This window comes from Oreochromis niloticus, linkage group LG3 (assembly GCF_001858045.2).
Source record: "Oreochromis niloticus isolate F11D_XX linkage group LG3, O_niloticus_UMD_NMBU, whole genome shotgun sequence".
NCBI classification, from domain to species: domain Eukaryota; kingdom Metazoa; phylum Chordata; class Actinopteri; order Cichliformes; family Cichlidae; genus Oreochromis; species Oreochromis niloticus.
The window spans coordinates 20685892-20701955 of NC_031967.2; the positions used below are offsets into that span (position 1 = coordinate 20685892).

The 16064-nt window shown below is 39.5% G+C and overlaps 2 protein-coding genes and 1 long non-coding RNA gene across 3 annotated transcripts in view; 1 reads left to right on the forward strand and 2 right to left on the reverse strand.

The window, feature by feature from the left end:
• LOC109198185 (low affinity immunoglobulin gamma Fc region receptor II-b) overlaps positions 1 to 16064 on the reverse strand; it is a 997390-nt gene that overhangs the window by 202811 nt on the left and 778515 nt on the right. The window lies entirely within an intron of this gene.
• The window catches only part of LOC112846491 (uncharacterized), a 161832-nt gene that overhangs the window by 145204 nt on the left and 564 nt on the right, over positions 1 to 16064 (forward strand). The gene's annotated exons all lie outside the window — the stretch shown is intronic.
• Positions 1 to 16064, reverse strand: part of LOC109196528 (leukocyte immunoglobulin-like receptor subfamily B member 3A) — a 122303-nt gene that overhangs the window by 102444 nt on the left and 3795 nt on the right. The window contains exons 4-8 of the mRNA XM_025906000.1: positions 14271 to 14552; positions 13172 to 13438; positions 12467 to 12535; positions 8242 to 8454; positions 1805 to 2071 (exon numbers count right to left, since the gene is read on the reverse strand). Coding sequence (XP_025761785.1) covers positions 1805 to 2071; positions 8242 to 8454; positions 12467 to 12535; positions 13172 to 13438; positions 14271 to 14552 — 1098 coding nt within the window. The remainder of the gene's footprint in view (positions 1 to 1804; positions 2072 to 8241; positions 8455 to 12466; positions 12536 to 13171; positions 13439 to 14270; positions 14553 to 16064) is intronic.

Sequence of the window (16064 nt, forward strand, 5' to 3'; positions counted from 1 at the left end):
AGAGGTCAACTAACCCTGAGCTGCCGCTGGTTGACCATTTCTCATGTCCTCAAAATGACCTGCAGGGGGACAGACTGTGCAAACCACCACTAAGACCTGCAACCCTGGCTAACAAACATGCCTGTACCGGTGACTTGAAGAATCGCCTGCAAAGTGTTTCAGTAAGGCCCACTAGCTGTCTGCTGGGTTCTCCACATGTGATGCCTCAAAAAAGCCCTGGCTATCACATGGGACATTGTTTTGAAGGTCTGGGGCCACCCTCAGTCAGTATTTTGAACCCATTGAGATGGGGTTGGCAGCTTCCACAGGCGATGCCTAACCGTTGCTATGGGGTTTGGTAGGTGGAAAGCCTGCAATTTGGTGATGAAACGGTTATGGACTTAATTGTTTTGGTTATCGTAATCAGCTGACAAACCACGGGTTTGTATTTATGGGAGGGGTGTTACGGCCCTAGCAGGGACGCCTCCTGAAGTTGTCTGTGTGGGCGTGTCCGACCATCTCTCCTGCCTTAGCTGCCACCTTTATTCTTTTGTGCAGCTGACTCTGGTCAGTAATTAAAGGGATTTAAGCCCAGGGAAAGGTGAGCTCTGGGCCAGAGTGCCATGTGAATGGTTGCAGCTAGTGAGCTGGGTGGTTGCAGCTAGTGAGCTGGGTGGTTGCAGCTAGTGAGCTGCTCTCTTTGACTTGCGTTACTTTATTGACCAACGCTTGAGTTTTGTTTGTTTCCTTAAATGGTGATAGCGGCTTGTCCGTCTCTTTTAGTTGAGCTACTTTAATAAAACTCTTTAATTTAACCCTTTTGCCTCCTTGACTCCTTTTTCTGACCCGGACACTTTGTTACTTCGCCCTCACCGCCTAGACCCCTCAGGGGAACGTAACAGAAATGCTTTCTAAAAGTTCTGATGATGTCATCATGTGAAACTGGTACAGTTGCTGATTTGGGACATTGGAGTTTGTCACACTTGTAGTTATTGTATAACAAACAGGTTCTTGTGGCTCTCAATGATTTTTCCATGAACTGAACCTTAAACCACTGATCCACTAATGCAGGGGTGTCGAACTCCAGGCCTCGAGGGCCGGTGTCCTGCAGGTTTTAGATCTCACCCTGGGTCAACACACCTGAATCAAATGATTAGTTTAATACCAGGCCTCTGGAGAACGTCAAGCCATGTTGAGGTAATTTAGCCATTTAAATCAGCTGTGTTTGATCAAGGACACATCTAAAACCTGCAGGACACCGGCCCTCGAGGCCTGGAGTTCGACACCTGTGCACTAATGGATCTGTTCTACACTGGAGGTTCTTCTAGCTGTAGTATCATTAAACATATTATGACACCCATGAACACCTTTACTTTTCATTAATTAAAATAAATAAATGCCATTAACAACAATTACAGGAAAGAATCTAAGTGGAACCTGTAATGTAGCAGAACAGTCTCTAATAAAATGAGGTTATATTGTAGTCAAACCTGAAACGTCGAGGAATTAGTGTAAAAATGCTAAAAACAAAGGAAGTAACTGATCTGCAGTGATAAACTCCACATGTGCAGCCATGAGGTCAAGATGGGACAGACTGGGATTATTACATTTGGACTGAATTCTTCTATCAAACTAACAAAATATTTTCCAGATGTTTCATTGAGTGATTATTAAATATCTTTATAATGAGACTAAAAGATATTTTAAACTACTTTTGATCCTAAACACAAAATAAACCTACAGTGCTGTTGAAAGAAAATGTTTTGTTTCATTGATGAAACATTGTTCAGTACAAATTAAAATATGTGAAATATGTCCAACTCACCTGTTACTCTCAATGTGGTGATGTCACTCCACTCTGTCCAGGAAGAACTTCTTGTGGCCCGACAGCTGTATCCTCCACCATGAGACTCAGTAAGTCTGCTGATTCTGTATTCACTGGATGTTTCATGTATGTTTTTCTGGCCTCGTCTCCATTCATACGTCCACGGAGCTCTTTCACCTCCTTGAATCACACATCTCACAGTGACTGTCTCACCGATGTTTATCTGAGTCCTGGATGGCTGCAGGGTCACAGTGGGCTTAGGAGGAGCTGTTCAAATAGAAAATCACATCATCAGACTTCTAGAAATAGAAAATGATCATTAAAGCTTTCCTTGTTTTTATTGCTCTTGTTAGTGGTAATCACATCATTTTTTTTTTTTTTTTTATCCCAGTGACAATTTGACTGAAAATCAACAATAAAATATCAGATTAAACCTGGTAATTTACTGATATTTAGAATCTACCAGCAGAGTGACTGAAAACAACCAGGTGTGCACAAATCTAAACTGAGACTGAACATCAACACAATATCATGTTAACAACTTCAGTCTCTCAGATTTTACATTGTAAAAAAGTTTTATACTCAAACATCCCACTATTTACTTATTTCTACATCTTTATATTTGCATATTTATACATTTATGAACATATAATCCAGAGTTGTCAGTGGGCTGTGATCCTTCTGAATAACCTGAGATCTTAGTTTCCTGTCAGGTATAAAAACCCTAACATATTATACACAATATCAGTTTTACTTTAACTGTTTTTAACAAATTAAATTTTTACTTTTCTTTTTCACTGTTGTAAATATAAAAATTCCTGCGCTGTCTCATAGTGTAAGGCCCTATTTTCACTTTTTATCATGCTGCTCTAACACAACAATTTGCTTTGTGGATGAATAAAGTATCTATCAGTATTGACCTGTTTAATATGTGTCCTATGTTGTAAACTCGCTGTGCTAACAGCTGGATTATTCACTCACATTAGGAACACCATGTGGACAGAATTTAAGGACTGTTACGCCCCTCAAAACAGAAACGCAAAGCAACATGGGAAAAGTGTGTAACGCACGCAAAAACCACACAGCTGCTGCTGAATCGAGGGTTTATTTTTACAAAGCTGAAAAAAAAGGAAAAGCCTCACAATAAACACAGCTGAGCCAGGAAGCTAAAAGCATCAGGGTCTCCGAGGCCAAAATAACAATTAAAAACTCTCCCCCTTCCTAGAAACAAAACACAGGGTAAAACGTCCCTGATCAAGAAAAGGAAGATGCAATGCCTGACCTTCCTGGCTGTCCACAAAACAGGAGAAAACTGGGTCAATAAAAGTGGCAGAGAACCACTGCCTGCTTCCACTCTGCTGAAAACTGATGAAAACTCCACATGTGCAACAACTGAGCTGAATAAACTGGGATCATTACATTTGTTTCATTTTTTATGAAATTTACTGGATATGTTTTTCAACTCCACATGCTTCTGTCACAGTCCGGGGTCTGTGAACCAGTGTTTTGATTTTGTATTACAGTGGTCCCTCGCTATAACGCGGTTCACCTTTCGCGCCCTCACCGGGACCGTGAGTCATTTGGTACCGGGCAGCGAGAGCTGAGGCTGGAGTGTGAAATTTATCGTTTTCAGAGTTTTTATTGTTAACTCGGTTTCCCTGGATCTTTTCCTGGTTGTTATGAGTAAATTATGAGCTTTGCCGGTGTAGCCCGAGAATACCCCGAGATTGCCACAACAGCACTAAAAACCCTGTTGCCATTTGCGACATCATAACTGTGTGAAGCGGAGTTTTCTGCAGTTACAGCTTCCAAAACAAAATTGCGGCGCAGACTGAGCAAAAGCAACACACTTCAGGTGTCACTGTCCCCCATTATGTCCAGGTGGGACCGGCTCGTTGCAGAGAAACAAGCACAGGGCTCTCACTGATTTAGCGTTATGGTGAATTATATATTTTCATGTACTTTGTTTTTTTGGTAGTTTTGTCTTATTTTGAAAGAAATATTTACGTGTTACCATAGTGATCAGAGAGCATCAAGGAGAGAGAGGATCTTACTCTCAATGTTGTTGGCGCATTTCAGGAGGACGCTGCTAATAAAGTTACACAAGTACACAGTGAATTCATGTTTATTATTAAATTTACAAAACACCACAGTTTTTGTCTTGGTCGTATCATTTTAATTTGATGTATTTATCCGTGACACCTTAAAGGCCGGTCCGTGAAAATACTGTCTGACATCATCCGGTCCGTAGCGCAAGAAAGATTGCGATAAAGGACGCTGCTGTCCAGTACAGAATGCATTCAGCTTGTCAAATTTACACAAATCTTTGATCGCTAGCAGTGTGACTCTGAATTTCACAGGTTTGTGGCCAACTTTTATTTCTACAGTCCATTCATCTGTTCGTGTCTGTGTTTTTGCATTTACAGCCCCAATGAACAGACTTGCCTGCTGATCCGTGGCTTCATCGGCGACAGTGTGCACTTTTCTCGATCTACACATTCTGGCAAAGTGATTCATTTTCCCGCAGTTCTTGCACTGTTTGCCATAAGCAGGGCATTGGCGTGATGCATGCTTAGTTCCACATCGTTTGCAATTAAATGTGCTTGCTTGGTCTTTGTCGTTCGGTTTCATCTTACCTTGTCTGTCTTTTTTGCATGTCTGCTTATGTCTCACTGCATCTACGTTTTTACTTTCATGTGCAGAGACTTGAGCATTGTGATCCTCCTCATGCATTTGCTTGATTTGAGCTTGATTTGATGGTATCCCTGGGCGTGTTCTCAGAGCGTGTTCTGGGGAGCTTGCAGGAGTGCTCACAGACATATTCAACCTGTCCTTGGCCCACGCTGTGGTACCGGCCTGCTTCAAATCCACCTCCATCGTCCCGATACCCAAAAACTCCAACCCATCTAGCCTCAATGACTACCGCCCAGTAGCCCTCACCCCCATCATCACTAAGTGCTTAGAGCAGCTGGTCTTAGCACACTTCAAATCCTGTCTCCCCCCCACCCTGGACCCCCACCAATTTGCATACCGCCAGAACAGGAGCACAGAGGATGCAGTCTCCATCGCACTGCACTCTGTCCTCTCACACCTGGACAACAACAACACCTACGCCAGAATGCTGTTTATAGACTTCAGTTCAGCATTCAACACAATCCACCCCTCACAACTCATCAGGAAACTGACAGACCTGGGCATCAGTTCCCTCATCTGCAAATGGTTACTGGACTTCCTGACCAACCGCCCCCAACACGTCCGACTGGATAACCGCTGCTCATCAACAATCACAATGAACACCGGGGTACCACAAGGCTGTGTGATGAGCCCTTTCCTCTACTCCCTCTTCACCCACGACTGCAGACCTGCTGATGGTTCCAACACCATCATTAAGTTTGCAGATGACACCACGGTGATTGGCCTCATCAGTGACAACGACGAGGCCGCCTACAGGGAGGAGGTGGATCGTCTGGCTGAGTGGTGCGACACAAACAACCTGCTGCTTAACACCGAGAAGACTAAGGAGCTCATCGTGGACTACAGGAGGAATGCTGACCCACATCCACCCATCCACATTAAGGGGACGGCTGTGGAGCGTGTGAGCAGCTTCAAGTTCCTGGGAGTCCACATCTCCGAAGATCTCACCTGGACGACCAACTGCTCCAAGCTGGTCAAGAAGGCTCACCAGCGCCTCTTCTTCTTGAGGACTCTGAGGAAGAACCACCTGTCCTCAGACATCCTGGTGAACTTCTACCGCTGCACCATCGAGAGCATCCTGACCAACTGTATAACAGTCTGGTACGGGAACTGCTCCGCCTCGGACCGGAAGGCGTTGCAGAGGGTCGTGAAAACTGCCCAGCGCATCGCCGGAGCACCACTTCCTGCCATAAAGGACATCTACAGGAAGCGGTGTCTGAAAAGGGCTGGGAAAATCATCAGAGACCCCAGTCACCCATCACATGGACTCTTCACCCTCCTGCCCTCTGGGAGGCGCTACAGGAGCCTCCGGACTAAGACCACCAGGTACCGGAACAGCTTCTTCCCCACAGCTGTCAGACTCCTGAACTCTGCCTCCTGACATCTGACCCACGTTAAACTCATGGACTGAACATACACACACCCACAACCACTAGCACTTTATCACTATCACAATTATCCTAACTGCACTACTGTATAGTTCTGTGTGAATATCATTCTGTACATACGATAATTTTTAATCCCACAACTGTTTATAACTTACATAGTTCACATTTCTGTATAACTGTATATCTCAGATTTCTGTATAGTTTTTATTTTATATTTATATCCTGTTCATAGCTTGTACTCACTACAGCCTGTACATACTTATAGAATATTCATAACATACTTCACACTGTGTACATTATAACATACCATAATAGACCCATTTCTGTAATATACTTACACATCTATATTATTGCTAATATATATTGTAATATATCTATATCACGACTAAAGCACTTTCTGGATGGATGCAAACTGCATTTCGTTGCCCTGTACCTGTGACATGTGCAATGACAATAAAGTTGAATTCTATTCTATTCTATTCTATTCTAGTGGTTTCAGCTGCAATGCAAAGCTGAATTACTTTTTCGAGAGTAATGTCATCTTCTCTTAACAGCCTTTCTCTCATTGCATCCGATGTAATTCCACACACTACGCGATCTCTGATGAGGGATTCTTGCATTTGGACCACTCAGCTTTAGCTCCGTGATGTACTGGCTAATTGGCATATCCTCTTGCACACACGTGAAAAACTTGTACCTTTCATAGGTTATGTTCTTCTTTGGGTTACAGTATTCCTCAAATTTCTCCATTATTTTCGTCAGCTTATGCTCATCACCATTTTCCGCAAACGTGAAGGTATTGTACACTTCAACCGCCTCCTCTCCAGCAACGTGAAGAAATAGTGAAGACTGTACCTTGGGTGGCTTGCTAGCACCTCCTGTAGCCGCGAGATACAGCTCGAACCGTTGCCGAAACCGTCTCCAATTTTCCGAGAGGTTCCCCTGCAGCAAATCAAGTCCTTCCATGTGTGCGACACTCTTGTATAGCCTTATCAGTTCGCTTCTGACACCATGTTACGATATTAGTTCAGGGAGCAGACATGACACCGTCTTAGGTTTTAGCCATCACTTTTTTATTATATCTCCACACCACCCTCCGGTGGCTTCACCATGAACTGCACCTTAAACAACAACTGTTCACTCATATCATGACAAAATGTTCATGCCTGTCTGAGAAAAGTGAATAAGTGTCTAGTGATGGGTTTTACAGCCTTAAAACATCTATAATAATTGTCAAAAATAAAGTTGGCTACTTCGCGGATTTCACCTATCGTGGATTATTTTTATAATTTGACTCCTGACATAAACGAGGCAACACTGTATTTTCTTGTTGCCCAGTCAGTCGTGTCCAGGGTTGGTATCGTCACTGATTTCTAGAAGTCGATTCGATTTGAATCTGGGAAATTTTGCCTCAGACAGTCAGAAATATTATAATTCTGATCACTTATCAGTACATATCCATATTTTTATATCTATAAAAACAAAGCTGACACTTGTGAGACTTTATCAAAGGTGTGAGCATCACAGCAGGTGCCTGCTCTCATTTACTGTTTTAGCTGGTTGGTGGTTGTTGAAATCTTGTGGTTTAACCTGAGATTCTGGCGTTTCGGACAAAATACATTTAAAAATCGATTCAGGATTTTAATGAATCAATATCACGTTATTCAAGCTAGAATCGATTTTAATCGGAAAATAGATCATCAAAACCCACCCTAGTCGTGTCTTTTGTCTCTGTGGTCTCTGTGCTCCGTGTTCCCTTTGTTCAGTATAGTCCGTGTCTGTGTTACTTGCTGTTTTACTTTGACGGTCGCTTGTCCTTTGTCACTGTTTCTAGTTTTGCTTCACCCTGGTCTCGACTGTTCTCCCCTCATGTGTCTCATTCCCTCATTTCGCTCAGTGTATTTTAGACCTGTGTTTCTCTCTGTCAGTGTCACGTCGTCCCCTCACCATGCTGCGTGTTTCCGTGCTCACTGAGATCTCTGTCGCTAGTTTACAGGTTTCCCAGTGTTTTTGTTATTAGTTCCCAGTTTTTAGTTTCATTTTGTTTTTGCAAGTTTTTCTCTTTTCGTGAAAATTCTACCGCTGCAATAAAGCAGCCTTTTAAGTTCATTCCTCTGTTGATTGTTTTGCGTTTGTGTCCTACATCCTCCCTGCCACACAGCCGTATCATAACAGTTTCACTGTGAGTGATTGCTGTGGATTTTATGTAAAACTTTAAAATTTAATTTACGCTACTTTTGATACTAAAATGAGAACAAAGCCTGCAGTTTTATTGAAAGACATATTTTGTTGTGTTTTTGGATTAAATATTGTGCAATAGAAATTTAAAACAAAGGTGAAATATGCCCAACTTACATAATATAGTCATTGTGATGATGTCACTCCACACTGTCCAGAAAGAACCTCGTCTACCCCGGCAGCTGTATCCTCCTCTGTCAGACCAAGTAGCTCTGCTGATTGTGTATTCACTGGATGTTTCACGTATGCTTGACTGGCCTCGTCTCCATTCATACGTCCACTGAGCTCCTTCACCTCCATGAATCTCACATCTGACAGTGACTGTCTCACCTCTGTATATCACACCGCTGTATATCTGAGCCCAGGATGGCTGCAGGGTCACAGTGGGCTTAGGAGGAGCTGTTCAAATAAAAAGATATCATTAGCAGACTGATCATTTGACTTGAAAATCAACAATAAAACTTTTTGTTTTTATTAAATAAATGAAACCAGGTAATTTACTGATCTTTATATTTGACTGTTTACTTATTTCTACATATTTGCATTTACATATTTATACATTTATGAACATGTAACCTATCAGCTGTAAGTTAGCTGTTGTTTGCAAACAATGCTGTTAAACCTCCAATACATCCAGATAATCTTCATTCAGAAAAAAATTCTTTCTTTGCCGTAAATTCATGATATTTAATTTGGGAATTACAAGATGAACAAATCAAAAAACTGTTGCGTAAACATACCAGCAGTTAGAGAAAGGCTAACGTAGCAGAGCAGTCTCTCCTAAAATGAGGCCAAATTGTAGTCAAATGGAAACTTTGAGGAATTAGAAAAAATAAAAATGCTAAAACCAAAGAACTGCATCATGACACTGAGCTGCAGTGATGAAAAGCAACTGAGCTGAATAAACTGGGATAATTAAATCTGAATTTAGTTTTTCAACAAATGTACTGAATATGTTTTTTCTTACAACTGTATGTTGTTATAGTTAAATTAAAACATACAAAATGAAAAAACAAAACCTGCAGTATTGTTGAAATACAAAGTATTTTGTTGTGTTTTTGGATGAAACATTGTGCAGTATGAATTAAAATGAGTGAACTGTGTCCAACTTACATAATACTCTGAATGTGAACTTGAACCAGCCCACTGATATCTGAAGAAGGAGGTGAGTCTTTTATGTCAAATGTGTCTAGTTGAGGGAGGCCCCTTGGGAATCGTATTTTTTTACACTATTTATTTGGTAATCAAAGAGTAATTTGAAGGGCAGACTGTGCCAAAGTTCAGGCAAAACAATCACAAAGGCCCAGTCTTAGTCTTAGCCTGTGTTTGTTAGGATGCCTGGGTCATTGACCCAGAGTTTTGAGTTTATTATATTATTTATCATTTCTAGTCTTTGGTTTCTTTGTTAGAGTTCTGTCTTATGGTTTACGTCTCTGTTCCCTCTGTTGCAGTGCCTGCCTGTAAGTCTGTGTCTTTAAGTTCAGTCTGTGTTATGTTTCCTGTTTTACTTTGGAGGTGCATATCTTATGTTAATGTATCTGGTTTTGCTTCCCCTGTTTCGTTAGACCTGATTTGCCCCAGCTGTGTTTCCCTCCTGTTACCCATTCCCTGATTGCTCCCTCTGTGTATTTAAGCCCTGTGTTTCTCTGTGTCCGTGTCGTAATCTGCCCTTATTCTGCTGTGTGTTCTGTCTGTGTAAAGTTTACCTTGGAGTCTCAGATTTGTTAGTTTTTTGGAGTTCAGCATTAAAGCTGTATTTGAGTTCACGTTTCGTTTCCGTGAGTCTGCATTTTGGGTCCTTCATATCACCACTCCTGCCTGCACACAGCCTTTTCATAACAGTGTTTTAGTCTGCTTCTAGGAACAATTAGAAGCAACTTATCAGCTGACCTTAGAGTTCTGTTTGGAGTTTGTTTATTTAAACGATTAGAGAGCTCTGAGGGAGTGAATCCATTCAGAGACTTAAAAACAACCAATTAAACAATCACAGCCTGGCTGCTACCAAAATAAAGCATATCACATTAGCCTGGATAAAATAAATGCATGAATTACTTTCTCAAAGTGAGCAGATGACAAAACTTCATTTTTGCAAAGGCCCTCAGGAGGCAGAGTCTGGCTTTTACAACAGAACTTATTTATTTCTCAAATGAGAAACTGTCATCAAAGATCACCTGCAGAGTTTTTACAAAGGGAGTTCTGAACTTTTTCAGAGGAACAAGGTTACACTTAAGAGCAAAACGAGGTTCAGAAGGTTCAAATAATACAATCTGTTTTTTGATTGTTTACATATTTAAAAAATGTTTTGCCAACCATGATTTTATGTCATCACAGCAGTCTAGCAAAACTTTTAAATAGACTGTAAAACTTTTTTTAATGTCATCTGTTGGAAGGGTGTTTTATAGGAGTTTGATGGGCAGCAAACATAAAAATCCCCAAGAGTTAGAATGCTGTCAAATCTTTATATGATTCCAAAGAAAAGGGTGGAAATAAAATCCTTGTTTAACTTGAGGGGATGATAAACAAGCACAGGAGGAGACAGATCCACCATAAATAATTATAGTTCAGAGCTGCCATAAATATCAGCAGTGAGGTGTTGACATATAAAAGGGTTAAAATAGATGCAAGACCTCTGCTGTAACCAGGTTCCTGCAGGAAGCTGCCTGTGACTGTTGCAGGTGGTGAGAGCTTTCAGTCATTGAAGAATTAAAACCTTTTTAGTTCCACCAGGTCTCAGCACAGAGACATATTTTAATTGGCTTTTCTTTGTTTAAAAATGTATATCCAAAGAATTATTTAGGTCATATTTGCCACTATTTAATAGCATAACTACAAACAGTAATTTAAGCAGTAAAAATGTCTTCTGCACCATTTTATAGATAAGAATTTAAATTTCAATCATTAAAAATACAAAAATGTAATAGATAGTTTGTACACATGTCATGGGTCTTGTGCACAATTTAAAAAGAAATGAAAAATAAAACAGTATCTAAGCAGAATATTTATCCATGTCTGCACAGTGTTATGTTTTTAGGATCGGCATGGTTTGCAATATTAACGTGTCTCTGTGGTTCCTCTGAATCCAGGTGTGAGGACATAAGACATGTAAAATAGTGTCTTTGTCTTTAAATGAGAAAACATTTTTTATTCTTTTTTAATTATTTCCTAAAAGATAAATATATGACTGCTTTTGTCTTGTGACAAGGAGACAAAACTGTATTTTTCTTTCACTTGAATTTTTGTTGTTGCTGTCTTGAAATCTTCCAGCAGAGATCAGCTGGTGGCAGCATGTGTTCAGGAGATTCAATGACAACGTTACAGTTTTGTCTGAGTGTAGCTGGAGGACATTAGCTGACATTTAGTTTGAACCTCACACAGACAGTCATTAAGAGAAATCATCACAGGTCACATGGTCTAAGTGCAAGTACTGCGTATGTGTGTCATTAGCATGAACATGAAAACATGCAGCATGTGTCTCAATTATCTGTCCAAGAAGAAGCATAAATTAGACTGAGCCCCTTCTAGTGTACACAGCAGTAGATTTGTCACCATTTGTTTTCTACAACATTTGATATAAATTAACTTTTTTAGCAGCGTCTTCATGCTGAGACTTTGTAAAATAATCATAAATGTAAACGTGTGACAGGAAACAGTTAAAAACATTAAGCAGGCTGGGCCCAGCAAAATGTAGAACTTATAAAAACCTTATGAAGCAGGTCTTTAAGAAATTGTGTTCTGACGTTTAACAAAACCATTATTTGTGATTCATTTAATAATCTCTAATAAAATGAGGCCAAATTACAGTCAAACCTGAAACTTCAATGAATTAACTTCAAAAATGCAAAAAACAAATGAACTAACTGATCTCAGTAGCTGCACATGTGAAGCTACTGAGGTGAAGAAACTGGGAAAATTACATTTGTATTTCATTTTTTCTCCATACTAACAAAATCTTTTTCATTCTTCAGATGTTTCATTTTGAGTGATTACTGTTTTGATAATAAACAAAAAAAAGCCTTCAGTGTTGTTGAAAGACAATTTTTTTAAATCTTTTTTAATTAAACATTCTGGAATATAAATTAAAACACATAGAGTGAGTGAAATATCTCCAACTTACGTTTTACATTCAGTGTGATGATGTCACTCCACTCTGTCCAGGAAGAGCTTCTTTTACCCCGGCAGCTGTATCCTCCACTGTCAGACTCAGTAGCGCTGATGATTGTGTATTCATTGGATGTTGAAGGTGTGTTTAACTTGGCTGGTCTCCATTCATATGTCCACTGAGCTCCTTCACCTCCATAAATCTCACATCTCACAGTGACTGTCTCACCTCTGTTTATCTCACCTCTGTTTATCTCACCGCTGTTTATCTGAGGCCAGTTGTGTTGCAGGAACACAGTTGGCTTAGGAGGAGCTGTTCAAATAAAAATATAATAATAATATATCATTAGCAAACTCATAATTTGATTTGTAAATCAACAACAAAAAGTTTTGTTTTGATTAAATAAATCAAACCAGGTAATTTTCTGATCTTTTTATTCCACTATGTACGTACAGTAGTTCTACATCTTTCCATTTACATATTTATACATTCATGAACATATAATCCTTGAGTTTTCAGTTAACTGCTGTTTCCTGCTATGAGTAAACATACCCGCAGTTAGAGAAAGGTTAACGCAGTCTCTCCTAAAATGAGGCCAAATTGTAATCAAATTAAAACTTTGAGGAATTAGAAAAAAGAAAAATGCTAAAACAAAAGAACTGCATCATGACACTGAGCTGCAGTGATGAAAACTCCACATGTGCAACAACTGAGGTGAAGAAAACTGGGATCATTACATCTGTTTTTCATTTTTCATCAAACTTTCTGAATACCACAGTCAGTTATTACTGTATATTTTTATAATTACATTAAAAGCTGTTGTACGCTACTTTTGATACTAAACTAAAACAAAACCTAAAGTGTTGTTAAAAGACAATATTTGTTTGTCTTTTTGGATAAAACATGCAAAATAAATTAAAATGAATGAAAGAAATATGTTCAACTTACATGATACAGTCAATGCTGTGATATTACTCCACTCTGTCCAGGAAGAACTTCTTCTGCCCTGGCATCTGTATCCTCCACCATCAGACTCAGTAACTCTGTTGATTGTGTATTCACTGGATATTTCATTTAATTTTAACTGGCCTCGTCTCCACTCATACGTCCACTGAGCTCCTTCACCTCCATGAATCTCACATCTGACAGTGACTGTCTCACCTCTGTATATCTGAGTCCAGGATGGCTGCAGGGTCACAGTGGGCTTAGGAGGAGCTGTTCAAATAAAATATATCATTAGCAGAATTATAGAAAATCCTCACTGAAACTGCCCTGTTTTTTTGTTTTTGTTGTTGTTGTTTTTTTTGCTCTTGTTAATGATAATTATCATTTTTAATCATTTTTATTTGAAAAATTAAAAAAGGTAATTTGATGATATTAAGAATCAGCAGAGTGAATGACAACAATCAATAACCCTGAGTTTTCTGTTTCTGTCTCACTTTGTGTCTTCTGTGTGTTTTGGTCTTAATGTTGTTTTTATAAATCTGTGGAATAATCAAAACATCTATTCTGTATAGAAACGTTTTGTTCTGTGGCTGATTGTGACTCAGAGAAAATGGATGTCTTTTCATGTTGGTCTCTGCCTTCTAGAGAGGACATGACAGTAATACAGCTGAGTTTCTTTTATTCCTGATTTTTTTTGCTATTGTCTGAAATGTTCCAGCAGACAAGCAGCTGATGGCAGCATCTGTTCAGCATCTGTTCAGCATCTGTTCAGCCAAAGTGTTTCAACAACAACATTTAAAGTTTTGTCTGAGTTTATTTGGAGGACAGTAGCTCACATTCAGTTTTGAAACAGTGATGCAAACTCTGCATTTGCAGCAAAAGACATAAAGAAATTGGGAAAGTTTATTATTTCATGTGAAAAAATGTGATTTTTTTCTATTCCAGATGTTTCACTGTGAGTGATTACTGAATGGTATTATAATGGCATTAAACACTGTTGTACAAAGCTTTAGACACTAAACTAAAAAAGAAACACACAGTACTGTTGAAGTTATTTTGTTTTGTTTTTGAAATTAAAATGAGAGAAATATGTTCAACTTACGTAATACAGTCAATGTGATGATATCACTCCACTCAGTCCAGGATGAGCCTCGTCTGCCCCGGCAGCTGTATCCTCCAGCATCAGACTGAGTAGCGCTGCTGAATGTGTATTCACTGGATGTTTCACGTATGATTACTTGGCCTCGACTCCATTCATACGTCCACTGAGCTCCTTCACCTCCCTGAATCTCACATCTGACAGTGACTGTCTCACCTCTGTATATCACACCGCTGTATAACTGAGTCTTGGATGGTTGCAGGAACACAGTGAGCTTAGGAGGAGCTGATCAAATTAAAATATATCATTAGCAGACTGATAGTTTTGACTTGAAAATCAACAACACATTTTAAAAATAAATTAAACCAGGTAATTTAATTATCTTTATATTTCACTATTTGCTTTTTTCTACATCTTTACATTTACATATTACACATTTCTAAACATATAATCCATGAGTCATCAGTTAGCTGTTGTTTGCTAACAATGCTGTTAAACCTCCAGTGATGGATTCAAAGCTGGAGGCTGCTCTGCTCTCATAAACTGATTATTAATTCATAAATGGTGAAATACAAAGTTTTCATGTGGCACCAAAGTCAAAACTAGACTGGCAAAGAAAAACTAAGAGTAAAGGTTCAGTAACCAGGAAAGGAGCACAAACTGTTTTTTAAATCACTCTAAAAATACAAAACAGCACCATGAACTCCTCTGTGTCTGTAAGTGATCTGAAGACTGAACAAAGGTGAAACGATGTACTGAGCCTAACAATTAATAATTTGACAGTTTTAGTGGTTAAAGTGCTGGTGATTAGTGAATAGTGATTTCCTCTACAACAGGGAGAAGACCTTTTTCAACTCTCAAAAAGTTTTTTAAACTCATCAGTTTCCTGAATGACGACTGAATCGCTTTCAGTTGTGACTAAACTTGTCTTTCTTCTCCTTCCTCTGCAGGTGTAGATGCCTCCATCAGAGACAGAGATTGCACTCTTAGAGCTAAAAGAGATGATCTCATTTTTTAGATGAGGTTTTTCTGAACTCATATTCTATGTCAGCAGAATCCTTCACATCACAGGTCAGTGTCACACTGCCCCCTGCTGGTGTGGTTGTGCTGTCTGCTGTCAGAGTGGCCTTGATTTTAAGTTCTGTAACTTAGAAAAATATGAGGCTGTTATTGTGGCCCTTTTAGTGGAAGAAGGAGAAACCCACCACATCTGCCACACAGATGTTCCAGCTGCAGTTTTATTTCCTACTGCAACTGTGACTCAAATACAAGGTGAAGAGCAGGTGAGCCTGGCTGAGTAATACGCCACCTGGTGGTTTGTTCTGAGTGTGACAGAAAGCCTGAGCCTGTGAGCCTGAGCTCAGGGTTAATGAACATGACTAACAGAAAACCTTCCACACTCATCTGTGGAACTGTCACAGCAGACGTGCAGCAAAAGTCACAAGTAATAAAACAGATAACTGGAAAGCAGGTGAGCTGTAACTTCACCACATGTCTGGATTTTAAGTGCTTCAGGCAAAACTTTAAGACTTTCCAGCTGATAATATCTGTGCACACAGATGTTTTGACATATTTACAAACCTGATTACACACACAGAGATAATAAAATGCACACAAGAGTTTATATATGTACACATGACTTTGCTACAGTAAAATCTCCAAACTAAGCTACTATCATAGAAACACCAAATTTGAGAAACAAGTATTTTGTGTCCATTCTTCCAGTAGAGTCCACAGACTTGTAAATATGTGTCTCTGTAACAATGAGTGGAGTGCAGAGGTGTGACCTCAAATGCA